This window comes from Carlito syrichta, unplaced genomic scaffold (genome assembly GCF_000164805.1).
Source record: "Carlito syrichta isolate Samal-C Ts95f unplaced genomic scaffold, Tarsius_syrichta-2.0.1 Scaffold315818, whole genome shotgun sequence".
NCBI classification, from domain to species: Eukaryota; Metazoa; Chordata; class Mammalia; order Primates; family Tarsiidae; genus Carlito; species Carlito syrichta.
In genome coordinates this window covers 506,244-522,402 of record NW_007259914.1, presented here as the reverse complement: position 1 = coordinate 522,402, position 16,159 = coordinate 506,244, and the positions used below count along the sequence as shown (strand labels likewise).

Genomic DNA, 16,159 nt, shown 5'->3' with positions numbered 1-16,159 from the left:
GGGGCCGCCGGGCGGGGGCCCGATGCCCGAAAGCATGGGGTTGGACAGGGGGCTGTTGGGGTTGGAGGCGTGGTGCGGCGGCCCGCGGATGAAGGGCGGCCGGATCTGCTGCATGATCTGCTGCTCCATGAAGATGGGCAGCGGCACCGGGCCGCGGTTGGTCATCACCATGGGCGGGCTGCGGGCCGGGACGCCCAGGGGAGGCCCGATGCTGGCCGGCGGCTGGACGGACACGGGAGGGATGCTCGGAGTCTCGCTGAGGGGCATGGACTTGGGCACGGGCGTGGGGATCTTCGTGACGGCGCAGTTGGCAGTGTCAGATGGAGAGACGGTGGTGGACGCCGACGGGCCGGGGCCTTGGCTTTGGCCAGCTGCAGCCACAGGGGAGGGAGCCTTCCTCCGAGCATCTGTCAGCGGGATATTCCAAGAGTCTGGAGTGAGCAGCTGCACCCCGGTGCCTTCTGCTTTATTTTCCAGCGGCGGGTGGAGCGTGCTGCACAGCCCAGCTGGGAGATTGGCCTGCGTCTCTTTGTAGAAAATGTCCATTTTGTATTGATTGAGGCATTTTGCACTGCAGAACTGAAGCCTTCTTTCCCCGTCCCCAAAATCCAGGTATTCTTTTGTGTGTCTTATGTGCTTACACCAGTCACACACCTACAACACAGCAACAGAAAACCACAACAGGTAAGATAAGCAGTTTCCCTGGGTAGGTGACATTTCATGTTTCACATAAAGGTTCTGTTAAACTTTCTCGCAACTTTCCAAATAGGCTGACGTGCTTCCTTCTAAGAGGTGCAATTCTGAAATGTTTGTAAAATGATAAGTTGGCTTTATAAACATTAGCTCTTCAGAATACCAATGATCACAACCTCCTGTCCTCCCAAAGAAATGCTGCTGTCCCCTTTAAAGGCATAACTTTAAGAAGGTTCTGAGAAAAAGGAGTAGATATATACCTGTCCCATACACCTGCCCACATACTCTCCACTTGTCAGAGAGGCTCACTGTAAGAGCGGATCTAAATGGCTTTGGAGGGAAGGGTTCTCCGGAAAGTTCAATGGGCTTGAAACATAACCTCTTAAAATTCTCCTCACGCACAGTCACTTTACACTACTGACTGTGTTTGATAATGCTCTTGGAAAGGGTGTAGTGTGTTAACCAATAACACAACGCGCCGAACATCATTATGTCTGGCTTCCAAGGAGAAACTTGGAATTAATCGTGAAGCCTGTGTGAGGTTTAGCTATTCCCAACCTGTGATGTTGCAGCAAGCGAGAATTATTTTTTGAGCTGTTTGCCCACTCTCTCTCAGTAGTCAGAATTTTTGGTGACATTTCTTGGCAGGCAGTCATATTTAACAACTTTTCAAACACCAGAGAACATTTTCCAAAAGTTGTTATGGCTCTTTCCCCCCTTCAAATCCACTCCTGGCAAAAGAAAGACATCACCAAATTTATTTTAAAGTTGGGCTGTAGAACTAATTAAAGGCTGAGAGCTTTTCTCGACTGGAAATCACTAGACATCAAAGTTCAAAAAATACTCATTCTCGGCTTCAGAGCCCATTACTTTGGAGAAATTATTGTGATTTCATTAACACATTAATTTTGCAACACCATCAGCTCTCACAGATGGTGAAGACATGATCTACAATTCAAATATGACTCTTGTTTGCACAAATGTCTTTCCTTCATATGGCATTTTAAACAAGAATTAATATGAGTAATCTTGCCATAGCTATAAACAGATAAACAGATGTCAAAAATTTCAATAGTTCTTTCGTGCCTTACTTTTTTTGACAGAATTTTACACACATAATCTTTTTTCTTTTCTTTCTTTCTTTTTCTTTCCTTTTCTTTCTTTGTTTATTTTTGAGGTCATTTTGTCAGCATGTAAGTCATATACAGCAGTAAAGGAAGAACTGTGAAGCACAGTGCAATGGTGAGTTTATTGAATTTGAGTCTCTCCCCAATAAAGCACTGGCTCTAATATTATTCTAAGTGAAACCATTTTTGTTGAAGAGAGTGTCTGTCGTTCTGTTGTTGGTGCATGTTTTTTTTTTAAACTATCATAGACTGATATAATTAAAGGACGATAAATTTTAATAATGATTGGTCACATAAACAATGCAAAAAACAACATATGCTGGGCATTTGATTACTCATCTCATTTAACTCTCAGCTTTCCTTGCTTGTAAACAGTGGCGGCACATAGTGTACGGCTACGCACGCTCATGGCAGGTGTGGGTCTGCATGTGTACAGCTACACTTTTCCTTCTCACTTTTTTTCATTAATATTTGCAGGTAATAAACTTGATGGTGTGAGAATGAATAACAAAGACGTATTGGCACGCATTCGTTTTTTGTTTAGCCTCATCAAATTGCCCTTTCAAAATACTTCTTGCAAAAATTGGAGGAGAGTGAGACTGTGAGTAACCTTTGATGATTAGAAAGGCACTCTCTCAATGTAGTCAACAAAACTGTTGCAGTTGTGAAAGTGAATTAAAAAGAGAAGAAGAATTTCAGTGCTGACATACTCCTGTGTTTCCCTATTGTGTTTCAGATTCCTCCTGAATTAAGGGAAGTTTTTCATCATAATTGAGATGCCAGGTTTCTAAATAAGTGCAGAGTTGCCCTTGAAGAGAAGAAACCCAAAGAATCCATCAGAGTTTCAAAAGTCTCATCTAGACAAAGGATAAGTAAACTGGTAGTGAAGACAATGCACATAAGTTATTAGTTTTAAAACTTGCTGGGTGCAGTGGCTCACACCTGTAATCCCAGCACTTTAGGAGGCTGAACTGAGAGGATTATTTGAACCCAGGAGTTCGAGACCAGCTTGGGCAACTTGGTGAGACCCCCGTTTCTACAATTAAAAAAACAACAAAAACATCAGCCGGGCATGGGGGTGCACACCTGTAGTTCCAGCTACTTGGAAGGCTGAGGCGGAAGGATTGCCTGAGCCCAGCAGGTTGAGGTTGCAGTGGCCATAAGCATGCCACTGTACTACAGCCTGGGTGACAGAGGGAGACTCTGACTCCAAAAAAAAAAAAACCCCAAAACAACCACAACAATACCAACAAAAATGCGATCATTTTAATAAGGCTAATGTACAATGATGTGATAGTTAAATTCACTATGAAATAAAATCACCAGCTTCTATTTCAATATTAGGCTTTTATACACTGGAAGTGAGGGATCAAACATAGCTTCTTTAATTATTGACTAAAAAATGTTATCAATAAATTAAACTAATTAAAATAATATACCAATTTTCTGGCATATTTCTTTTGGATCTTATTCTTTAACCATAAGGGAGAGGAGTGTTCTGAAATCCTTAATTGGTTTTTAAATCACCAGATTGAATTATTTTCCTCCAGAGGATTCCTGTATCCTCAAGCCAAATAAATATTTTCAAATGGAATAAAAATAATAATAATAATCTAAATATAATTTAAATATCCTCCCTTCCCTTCATTTGCAATAATTCATTGATGAATAAGGAATGCTTATAGATCTAGCCCAGTTATCAAATGGGAATTCTTCACCATATTTTATCTATTTTTACATAAAAAGAATTACAGACATCAAGTCAGGTACAATGGCTCACACCTATAATCCCAGCACTTCGGGAGGCTGAGGCGGGAGGACTGCTTGAGCCCAGGAGTTTGAGACCAGCCTGGGCAACACAGTAAGACCTCGTCTCTAAAAGAAAAACCCAAAAATTAGCTGGGCATGGTGGCATGCACCTGTAGTCCCTGCTACTCGAGAGACTGAAGCTGAAGGATCACCTGAGCTCAGGCGGTTAAGGCTGCAGTGAGTTGTGATCCTGCCACAGCACTCCTGCCTGGGTGACAGAGTGAGATCCAACTCAAAAAAAAAAAAAAAAAAAAAACCCATAGCAAAACAAAACAAAGGAAAAAAAAAAGAATTACAGGCATCAAAGTTAGAAACACAATCCTATGTCATCAAACTTTCCCATTAAAGCAAAGTCCTAATGTTAGCTCTCTGACTTTCTACAACATCCCAGAGTGTTTAGGCAGTAGTGTGACAGTTCACAACGACTTTGTTTTGGGTAATGTGAGAGTGTGTGTGTCTCCTTGGCTTATTACATATCAATTCAGAATAATAATCTAAAAATACAGAAAAGCAATCCTTCTCATGAAGCAAAAAATTATTAGAGGAAAAAATTGTCACTTAAGAAATAATGAATCAAGTCTGCCTTACAGGACTCATCATTTAAGATGAGGTCAATGAATTTATGGCATAAATGACTATATCATGAAAGGCAATAAAACACAGGACTATCATTCATCCCATACCCAACTAATGACACACTTCTGGTAATTAAAGATTTCATCCTAAGAGCCTGAGCTGATTACTGAAGATGTGGTAGTAGGTGAAAATATATACTGTCACTATCTCTCTCTCTCTCTCTCTCTTTCTCTCTCTCATAGAATAATATTTGCATATCCATGAAACACACAGCATGCGTCTCATATAAACTGTTTTTCTGAATTGTGGTGGTGAGGGGGGATTCTTCCCTTCTTTTTTTCCATTGACAGCTTTAAATTGTATTTTTGGTTTGTTTGTTTGCTTTTTGAGGCATTATTTCTTTTCCCCGTGATGCCAAGAAGTACCAAGATTCCCTCGGACATTTTAGAAGATGAAGTAGCGCAGAGCCTCACTCACCAAGCTCTGGAATGGCTCCCCCTCATTCACCCCTGCTTTGTTGCTATTGGAATCGGGTCTCTTTGGTTCCACTTCTCTCCCTAACAGGTCCCAGATTGGACAGAGGCTGAAGCTGTTTAACGATGCCAATCTGGGGACCGAACAATCAGCAAATGCAAGGCCGTTGAGCAAGACAGCTGAAATGCTTCAGCTCACAAATACATAATGTATCACCAGGAAGACAAAAAGATCACAAAGGAGATAAACAAATGCGTATTCCATTCAACCCTATAACAGCAGTCCTCAAAAAGATTAAATTTACCTTCCTGGGATGTGTCCAATTCTGAACAACAGAATGAACATTTCCTTCAGTCCATTTGGCGTATTTATATTTTGGTGGCTCACTGCCAGGGCAGTACTTATAAGCTCAGGGCCCTCATAGATTCACTCCTTCCCTGTGAAATAAATGTGGCAACCTACACCACTAAGCCGCTCCAAAGACACTGCCTCAGCAGAAATATCACTTGCTCTTGATATAAGAAAACCGAAAGGCAGGACTCCTGGTTCTTATAACTCTTTCCATCTTGTATTTCCCCTGGAAAGAAAGCGAGCTATTCATGTTGGCAACTGAACCTTTATTTTTACATAAACGTCCAAAGTCAAAGCCAAAGTATGCCATGAGGTTACCCGCATGGGCACAAGATATACATTCTGCTGGGCTTAAGAGAAGACACGGGCAGCTGGAGAAGGGGAGCAGGGTTCCTAAGTAACACATTAATCAGCTGTCAGCTGTGGGAGCAAAGTTCAGCCTTTAATGGAACCCACCGCTGCCTTCTGAGTGGTAATCTGGCATCAGGCGATATTTAATTAAGAAACCCTTTTGCTGAAATCTTTCTTATCTGGGCAAAGACATTTGTAGCAATGGAACAGTAAGAAAAGATATTAGCATCTCTTTGAATGCCATCCACAATTTGAGAAACAAAACAAAAAATCTTCTTGTGCTTGACTTTCCACTAAAAAAGCACCCAGGTATCAGCTCAGAAGTTGTAGCTCCTTAAGCAAAACGGTAGCGTTTCATCACCTAGAGGGTGGTCCTCTGGGCCTTGGTGGGTTGAATGTGGCATGAATTGCGTAGTCCAGGTCAGCTCAAAAAAGCACGAGCTCACTGAAATGAAGCAAAGGAAGACAGAGGACTGTGGAATGGGCTGCTCAGTGTTTGAAGGTGTTGGGGTCTGCCCTGCCTGTAGGCAGTCACCTGACAGTGGGGGCCTCCATCTGACCCCCCCCACCTCTAAGCGCATGCTCCTGGCCCTACCCTGGAATGCTATGGTCCCAGCATCAACTGTCTCTTGGTCTACACACTGCCTCCAGGAGGACCCCAGTTCAATACACCTGGGTGGCAAAGGATGCTATGGAAATCACATGGGATTTGGAATGAGAAGATGCAGGGCTTCATTATGAAAATTTCAGCCTTAGTTTCTTCATCTGTAAAATGGAGCAAATAATACAAATGATTGGGTGCCAGGCATATTAGCAAACTTGTTACATAAGTATATCTTTTTAATCTTCAGGCTGCTCACATCATGGATGCTGATGTCCCAGATGTTCTAAGTGTACTCTGTGAGGAGGATGCTGCTATGGCCATGTGAAGAGGGAAATGGAGCTTTTCTTCCATGGTTTTCCTATGAGCCTGTGTGTCTTTGAGATGAAATGGGGCATGCTTCTCTCTGGGCAAACACAATACTGTGCCTCACAAGCACCAGCCCCTATCGTGCTTCCTAGGAAACTGTGTCCCAAGGGTGACAGAGGGGCTGTCTCAGGAACAAGGCACCAGCCCACCATTCTATGTGCATCCCAGCTGCCCGCCATCCTGAGAAGCTTCTGTCCAGTTCCTGCTGAACCCTCTTCTTTTTCCAAGGCCAGTCATTTTCTAATTCAGGCAAAATCTTGATAAAGCAGCATGGCTGCTTGGAAATGAGTGTTAGAACCATTAAAATGAATGATTCCTCTTAGGCTCAACTGCTGTTTGAATAGTGGAAGCCATAAACTGTGCTAGTCATGTTTTATTAAAAAACAGAGCTGATGGACGATCCGCTTGACTCATTACAGGACAGAACTGTTTTCCAACGGAAGGACCAGAAGCCACAGTATCAGATGCCTTTAGGAAAGAATGACACCCCCCTCCCCACAGGATGAATGCATGAGGCAAGAGCCCCCATGGAAGGGGGAGGGACACACCCAAACCTGGAAAAGGTGACCATTCCAAGTCTTCTTGCATTTGAGAGTGAAGGAAGGAAAAAGGTGACCTAGTCATAGACACGCAAAGTCAGACAAAGCCAGGAGAGAGATTTAGATAGAAATAGCAAGGGCTCTTGTACAAAAAAAAAAAGTAAATTCATGAAGAAGTTAATTTCCAAAGTAAGAAGCTCTCTGCATGTTTCGATTTCAACATGTCAATGTTTGCTACATGGTTCTTTTTATTGACGGGTCTTACTTGGTTTTTTTTTTTGCTTTGTATTTTATTCATTCTCATAGTGTCTCTCTCTTTGTCTCTCCTTTCTTAAATAAAATTGGGCACTCAAGGAGAGGGTGAAGAATATCTTTGTTAGAACTGAAAATCTCATAGAAAACTGCTCCCCTGTAGGACCTTTATGCCGTGACTCAAGTGCTATTAATCTTAAGAGATTTAACTGGATTCCAGAAATCTCAGCCTAGATCACTGGGGCAGTGCCCTCTCTTTCTCTTGTGCCATGAGCTCTGTAAGGCAGAGCAGGGATGGGTTTGGTTTTCAGGGTCTCAATGAGCTTTGACAAATGGCTCATTACTGACCCAAATCTCTGATGCTACAGGCAAAGCAAGAGATGGAATCCTGGCCTGTTTTCAGTGACGGAGGGCCCAACTGACAGCCAAACATATGATCCTGAGGAAGGTCATTTTTCTCTTTGGGATGACATTTTAGGTTGCTTAAGAACATTAGCATATCATCACAAAACTCTCGCTTCATTTAAGCCGGAGAAATGCAACTTACATCTTCACAACACAAGTCATCCGGATGGAAACCGAAAAATTCAGTCAAACATTGAAAAGCTGGTCTACTCAGTGCCAACTATCTGCTTCCCTGTTTTCGTTATTTGGCCCTGAGAGGGCACAGAAACCCCCTAAGAGATCTCAGAGCAATGCAATGTAGCCCTGGAAGGAAGCTCTGAGATGATCTCACCCTTCTTCAACCTCCTGATGGGTCCAGGCATTTAAGCACGCTGAGCCTCAAGTACTCCGCTGTAAAAGCTCATCAACATGGCAGCCCTTCCCAGGAAACATGTGAGGAAGAAGGAAACCAGGAAGGGACCAGATGTGGGAAATGTGCCACATAAAAGCAGAGAGTGGCGTCCTAGCCATGCTCCCTCCGTCACTCTGCTTCTATGCCCAGTGAACCCACTCCAGATGTCATACCTACTGGCTGTTCTGAACATTTTGCTGTTATATAATCCAATGTACTCATTCAAAAGTGAGCATTTATTGAAGGTCCATCATGGTCAGGCACTGTGCTGGGAACCAGAGACAAGTTGAGTAAAACACAGCCCATGCCCTCATTCAGGGTAGAGTCCCCTGCAGGAAACAGAAGGCATAGCTTGTTTTTTTTTCCCCAGATGTCAATAAGAGGACTCTTGTGGAAGGATTGCCGTTACTGTTCAGTGATATTTAAGTAGTTTTTTTCCCCCTAGGGACTTTGAGTCTGCTTCACAGTGCCGCATCTCAGCTCTGGTGATGGGTGCTGCCCCAAGACACTTAAAGGCCAAGGCTGCATGTATGCAGGTGGACCAGGTCGAGGGCACGGCTGGGCCAAACTGATGGCCCCTCTGACAATCCTGCATTCTATCACTGCCTCAGTCCACTCTCTGGCTGCTTCTTCAAGGGCTCCTGGAGACGTCTCGTCCCCTCACCAGCCACATACCGACCGCTTAGACTCTGCCAGGCTCCAGGCTACGGGCTGTACTTGCATGGTCTCACCCACCTTACCTGTGGGTGCTCCAGATTGCCCGCTTCAGGCCCTGGCGTCCAACTCTGCCCAATTTTCAGATCTCTCCAGTACACTGTCAAAGTCATGACTTCTATTACAGTGACTACTGCAAGCCCCAATTTGATGTCATACTAATAAATTATACTAGGAACAATCGCTGGCATTATTTAAGCACTAATAACCTTGCCGAGCATGTTACATAAATTACCTAATTTTATCTTCACAAATACCTTATCATAGAGATAACTGAGGTTTAGCTAGGTTAAATAACTTGCCCAAGATCACTTACTCAGATAATAGATGGCAGATCCAGAGTCTGATTTAGATCTGTCTAACTTCAAAGACCATGCAGCCCACTATCTCATGGGTTTTCTGCACTTTCCTTCAAGACTACGGGATTAAGATGGTTGACTGATATTCGATAATATCTTTCTGTTTTGAAATTCCAGAAGCCCCAACATTTAGAACTCTAAGTAACTTCCCAGGCCAAGCCCAACCTGGTCTCCCATAGCAAGCTGGGGCACCCATATTTCCTGTGACAGGGACACATCCATGGACACATCTGAGTGAGTCACACCACAGTGGTTTCTCCTTTGCCCTGACTCTCCCAGTGGCCTTCTAAAGAGGGTTACCATATAATTGCAGAGCCCTGTGCAATATAGTTGAGCCAGTCTATTTTGTTGTTGGCTAGCTTTGTTTATTGGAAAGTTTAACCACTCCACCTCCTGGTCACTTTCACCCACTGTTGGTAGTTCTGTTTTCCAGGGTTCCCCAGCACAGATCAACTTCTCTTCCAAATCTCCGCCTTTCAAGTACTTTCCAGGAGTCATCATAGGTCCTCCAGATTGTTATTTTAAAATATTCCCAGTTTTTGCACCCAGTCCCCAGAAGAGAAGTTCTCAGAACCCACCTATCCTGTGGGTCCTCCTATAAGACCTGACAGTGAGATCAACGGCTTTTGACCCAGGCATATATTTCACCTTGTTAATGTCCCTCTTAAAGGGTGGAGCCCAGAATGGAATGCAGTGGCCTAACCAGCAGAGTCCAGTGGAATTTTCCCCTCCCTCATGTAGAACACTATTCCTCTGCTAATGCTACCCAGAATGCATGTGCTTTTTTAGGCGTCATATCCTGCTGTTAGGTCTTTGCTTTTTAAGAGCAAACATTTGTCGAGTATCTGTTAGACACCAAGCCTGAAGCATCCACTTATTTCTCTTTATTCTGACAATAAACTTGTAAAGGAGTTATCATTTTTTCCATTTTACTTAAAAAACGAGAAAACAAAGATTCAGAGATGATGTAGTTTCCTTAAGCTCTCACAGCCTGAAAATAGTGAGGCAAGGATTCAGATCCAGAACTTCCAGCCCATAATCTTTTCACTCCATTTTGCTGCCCGTTTCATCACAATTGGTCTAGCTAGCTGGTCCACTGGTGCCAATGGGTTCCTAGAACACTCACCTAGTAAGGGAAGCCTATACTCCAAGGGGCCCGGCCTCCAAAAGATAATTCCGATTTTTTTTTTAGTCCCCTATAGTAGATATTGAGGTAAATTGCCCTTTGCTAATTTAATTTATTTCTTCACCTCTGCTCCAGATTTTGTACTTAATACCCCCAAATTATTCATTTGACACTTCCTTTTATTTTCCTAAAATCTTTCTTGCATTCCCCCTCAAGTGTGTGGATTGCTATACAAAGATGTATTTCCATGAATTTTGCCCACCTATTAGATATGCAATGGGGTATGCTATTTTATATTTTAGTTCTCTATGTTGATTCTGGTCTAGACGTGAGATCTCTCTAAGTCACTGGGGAATCTCTGAGATTGTTTTCGTTGTTTTATGCCTACAGTCCAAGGTAACTTGGTCTTTCCCATTCTCCACGCTGGAAGAGAGACTTGGAAGTCATTCGTTTGTTCCTGCTATTGACTTTATTTACTCTTTTTCAATTATTTTTTCTGAGTTGGAATCTTACAGCTCACCATAGCCTTGACCTTCTGGCCTCAGGCGATCTTCCCACCTCCCAAGTAGCGGAGACTACAGGCATGTACTACCATTCCTGGCAAACTGTTTAAAATTTTTGGGTAGAGACAAGGTCTTGATGTGTTGCCAAGACTGGTCTTGAATTCCTGGGCTCAAACAATCTTCCCTCCTTGGCCTCCTAAAGTGCTGGGATTATAGGTGTGAGCCTCCATGACCAGCTACTCCTGAGAAGAATTGGCCCCTTCCGGAACCCCCCATCTTTCTTTCTGGGTCATTCCTGCTACCTTTATTGTATCCAGTTTTACAGGTTTATTGAAATAGTTTTTGTCTCTCCTCCCCATGCAATACTTTTGAGTTTTCTTGATGAGAATCTTAAATGTCTAAATACATTCTTTCCCATTTTCAATCAATGCTTTGGGCTTTTACTCTTCACTTAGGAAGCAGCATGGTTTGGTGAGGCAAGTGATGGGCCAGGAATCAGAAGACATCATGTGCTATCCTCCTTGCAACCTTAGGTCCTGCTTCTGTGCCCTCTGGCCCCCTCCTACCTTCAAGGTCTGTCGTGAGGATCAAAACAAAGAGTACAAATGGAGGCACTCAAAAATAAATAAATAAAAAGCCCGAAGCCTGGCTCGGTGGCTCGGCCTGTAATCCCACGCCTTTGGGGGGCTGAGGTGAGTGGATTGCCTGAGCCCGTGGGTTCGAGACCAGCCTGGGCAGGCGAGACCTCATCTCTACAACAAATCAAAAAATTAGCCAGATGTGGTAGCGCGCGCCTGTAATTCCAGCTACTTGGAAGGCTGAGGTGGAAGGATCACCGGAGCCCAGCAGGTCGAGGCTGCGGTGGCCGGGAGCGGCCACTGCACTCCAGTCTGGGTGACAGAGTGAGACTCCAACTCAAAAACAAAACAAAATTTAAAAAAGCCCGAGTGCTGTGGCTCATGTCTGTAATCCCAGCACTTTGGGAGGTGGAGGCGAGAAGAATGCTTGAGCCCAGAAGTTCAAGACCAGCCTGGGCAACATAGCGCGGCCTTGTTGCTACAAAAGATAAAAAGTAAAAGTGCCATATAAATACAATAAGTCCCCTACATATGAACCGGTTCCATTTCGAGAGTACGTTCATAAGTCCAATTTGTTCATAAGTCCAACAAAGTTTGCCTAGGTACCCAGCTAACCCAATCAGTTATATAGTACCATACTGTAATAGGTTTATAATACATTTCACACAAATAATACATAAAAAATACAAAAAATAAAACTTTTAAAATCTTACAGTACAAGCCGGGCTCGGTGGCTCAGCCTGGGAGGCTGAAGTGAGTGGATTGCCTGAGTCCGCGGGTTCAAGACCCCATCTCTACAATAAAATCAAAAAATTAGCTGGGCGTAGTAGCGTGCGCCTGTAATTCCGGTTACTTGGAAGGCTGGGGCGGAAGGATCACTGGAGCCCAGCAGGTCGAGGCTGCAGTGGCTGGGAGCGGCCACTGCACTCCAGTCTGGGCGACAGAGTGAGACTCCAACTCCAAAAAAAAAAAAACTTACAGTACAGCACATAACAATGGATGCCAGACATGTGAACTAACTTACATGAGTGGACATGTGAATGCAAATTTGCATCTTTGAAAGTTCTCAACTTGAAGGTTCGTATGTAGGGGACTTACTATACAGATGCTTTTATGTATTATTATGAATGTCCATTTATAATATTTTTGTATGTTTTTTAAAAATCAGGGTCAACTGGTTTATCTATACTCTACTCATTCGCCTATTATTCTTCTGTTAAATCTGTTATTTTTTAAAAGAGGGAGAGAAAAATCCCCTACTACAAATTTTCCTATAATGTGTACTTCAAAGTAAAAAGCACACCACAAAAATAAAACCCCAAAACCCAAACCAACAGAACATTTGACCCCCAAATTCTCCACTGTATTTCCCATGGCTTGTGGAGTGTTTGACAGCAATATAATTGCAATAATGAGGAGGTTTTCGAGCCAGGCTGTAGTCTTGAGCTCACTACGGGTGTTTTAGCCCTAGGCTCAGCTTCTGGCCAGCACCAGTCACCCGGCCCAGAGTCACCAGTGGAATCCCTTATGCTCACTCACATACAAATGTGACATTTATGGCCTCTGGTACACAAAGCTGCACATTCAAAAGGCCCAGTGTGCTGGGCTCACTAACTTGGGGAGAAAGAATAATTGGGGTGGTCTGCTGTTTTATCTTTTTTAAGCTAATTAAAACCTGCAAGAGAGTGCCTGCTTGGTGACAATTTCTTAGGTATATGGGAGGGATGTGCTGGACTGCTTCTGATTTCTTCAGATCTACTTGTTGGTTTCTTTGTCTCTGAGAAGCTTCTGGGCTGTTTGGGGGGCCCATTGGGCTGTCTTGTTCTCTCCCATCTTTGTTCTGTGAATACAGCTATCCTGCTGTGCTAACTACCTGGTTGAAAACCAACACTCCACACACGCTGGATTCTCCACTGAAAATCTCTCTTACCACTCCATCCTCATCAGCAAACCCTGGGTTAGCCCATCTGAATCTCCTCATCCCGGCTGAATGCCCGAATTGCTAAATGCTGTGAAGCAAGACAACCTGGGGCACAGATCTGGTTTCCTATAGACTTCAACACACCTGGTATTAACACAGCACCTTTCTTCCAAGAAATTCAAGTGGCTCAATAGACACTATCACGACACCACTCACCAGAAGTCTGCAAAGTGACAAGCAGCCAGGTAACATTACTTATTCTAGATATAAGTAAATTAAGACTAGCAACAATTATATACCAATTGTCAACATTTGAGTAAAAGCCCTCATCTCATAACCCCTGTATGACTAATAACATCATTCTTTGGCCTCCTCTGAAAGAGGTAATGAGATGCAGAAGAATACTGTATTGCCATCTGACCCTTCGTGCAAGTGGCCTCTCGGCTCCTGAGTAAGTGGAGAAATGAGCGTGACAGAGCTGCCTGATCGAAACAGGCCGTGTCATGGGCCCTGGATCTGGCGAGAACAAAAGCGAGAAGTATTTGAGGAATCATCTAAACATGTGAGGCTGGGCCTTTCTTTTTTGGGGCGCTTAGTGTCTAAGAGTGAAACAAAAGGCATTATTGGGTAAATTGTGCTAAATATCGAGGCATGCCTTTGATACAGATTGGCACATGCAAAGGTGGGAGGAACCAGAAAGGGAAGGAGGGGAGGAAGAGAACTGCATGCTCAATGTGTCTGTCTCAGAGTACAGCCCACTAGACACTGATGCCGTTATGACCGTGGGCCCCGCTGCCTCTCTGGCCATGACTCATGGGACCCCCAGACACCTCAAGATGGTGATGTGGGCTCTTTCTAAGAGGGACAGAGCAACTCAATGAACTAAGTAGGTATTCTTCTTTGGAAAGTTTGAAATGAAGATAGCATAGTGGCGGGGCTGGTGGTCGTGGGAATAAAGGCAGAAGACAGCAGAGGCAGTAAAGGCAGTAAGCAGAAACCCCGGGCAGCAGGTCACGAGTTGGAGAGGGGAGAAAGGAACTGGAGTAGGAGCCGGGCTGCAGGAGTTGCAAATCCTTAAAAGGCAGCACGCTAAGTCACGAAGCTCGGATGCCCACTCCTTGGGGGCAATGAGACAGTCCAGCGGCCAGTTATTTGCACTGTGAGACCACCATCACTGCCAGAACAACTGCCCGGGCTCCATGAGGAGGAGCTGCAAAGGCTTCCTGACTGCCTTGGGCTTCCTTATTGCAAGCTTCCATGACTTCAGGAAAACCAAGCGTATAACCCAGCTTGACAGACTATCTCTGATTAGATCCTTACCACAACCGTTCTAGGTAATTACTCACGGCTTAAAAAAAAAAAAAAAAAAAAAAAAAAAAACGAGCCGGGCTTGGTGGCTCAGCCTGTAATCCCGCGCCTTTGGGAGGCTGAGGTGAGTGGATTGCCTGAGCCCGCGGGTTCGAGACCCACCTGGGCAACTTGGCGAGACCTCATCTCTACAATAAATTTTTTAAAAAGTCGAGCGTGGTAGCACGCGCCTGTAGTTCCAGCTACTTGGAAGGCTGAGGCGGAAGGATCACCAGAGCCCAGCAGGTCGAGGCTGCAGTGGCCGGGAGCGGCCACTGCACTCCAGTCTGGGTGACAGAGTGAGACTCCAACTCAAAAAAAAAAAGAAAAAAAATAGGGGAAATCTAGAAAGTGGCAGTGACTTCAAGGTCCCTGCACGAGCCCACAATGCTGGCTCCCTGTGGCTAATGACCCTGTACCCTGCTATGGGTGCGGGGTATCCAGACAGCCTCAGCCTAGCATTAGGGTAGGCCAACTCAAACCCAAGGGCCGGGAGGCTGTGCCTTCTGCAGGCTCAGAAGCAGAAAGTAGACACCAGGACATGCCCCTTGTAGATGCCTGCATATACCAGCACTACAGTCTCTGAGGTCTCCAAGAAAGGAAATGGGATGTTCTATCGGTCTTTGCTTGTCCCTAAATGCAACGCAACTATCCCCTCCTCAATGACCACTGATGCCCCAACTAATGTGTAGGCTGAGAAACACCAGATCCACCAATGTTCCAACCCCCAAAAGAATCCCACAGTCAGATAAGCTGGGAAGCACGGTATACCCTGTACTCTTCTTTGGGAATTCTTAGTAGTGCTGCCATACTCAAGCCTCTGAGAAGACCTGCGGGAAAGAAACAAACCTAACTTCACTCACCCAGACTTTCCTCAACTTTTCAAAAATAAGACTTTTTTAAAAAATAGGATCCTGTAGGTGAACACTTTGAAAAATGCTACTTGTATGATTTGGATGCACATAAGACAGGCCCAGGAAGCCTAGGCCCTACCACGTTTCTGAGGGTTAAAGCTTTTTTTTGTGGGCTTGGGTCTGGGTCTCATGGCGCCTTCATGCCCAGGGCACCATCTTGCACTCGGCAAGGGTTCAGCACACAACTGTTGACTGTAACTGAGCTGTAGCAGAAGGTGAAGGTGATTTCCCATGCGTGGGCCCCTCTGCCTGTGAGCAGACTGTGTCCTGCCAAGAATCAAGGTTACATGTCCCCTGTGGCACTTTTCTCAGCCCCACTGCTCCCCCCGCAGTAGCTTCCTGTGCTCACCAAGGCCTAACCCCTATTACGTTTCACCCTGTGGTTTCAGCTTCTGCAGTCACTACAAACTCAATTTCTGTCCCCTCAGTTCCAGTTACCCCACACAGCCCGCAAGCCCAACAGGATGTCATGAATACCGTTACCTACGGTGTGACCTTCCAAACCCTGAATCTCCACCTGAGAGCTTTCTGGGTCATATCGCTGCTTTTTCTGCATGACAGACGAATTCATGAGCATATATGAGAAATAAGCTACCACAACTAAATGGGCTCTTCACACGTGCTCTTAAAGCAAAATACCAAGAACAACAGATGATGCCATTTTCATATATGTATGCAAAGGACTGTCCTTATCTCTCACGCTGAATAAAAACACAAGAAACACTATTTCACTCAGCCTTGCCAGCATACTGATTGTGA

General features: G+C 44.5%; 1 protein-coding gene across 1 annotated transcript in view; it reads right to left on the bottom strand.

The window, feature by feature from the left end:
- The window catches only part of SOBP (sine oculis binding protein homolog), a 181,994-nt gene that overhangs the window by 25,830 nt on the left and 140,005 nt on the right, over positions 1 to 16,159 (bottom strand). The window contains exon 6 of the mRNA XM_008073310.2: positions 6 to 654. Coding sequence (XP_008071501.1) covers positions 6 to 654 — 649 coding nt within the window. The remainder of the gene's footprint in view (positions 1 to 5; positions 655 to 16,159) is intronic.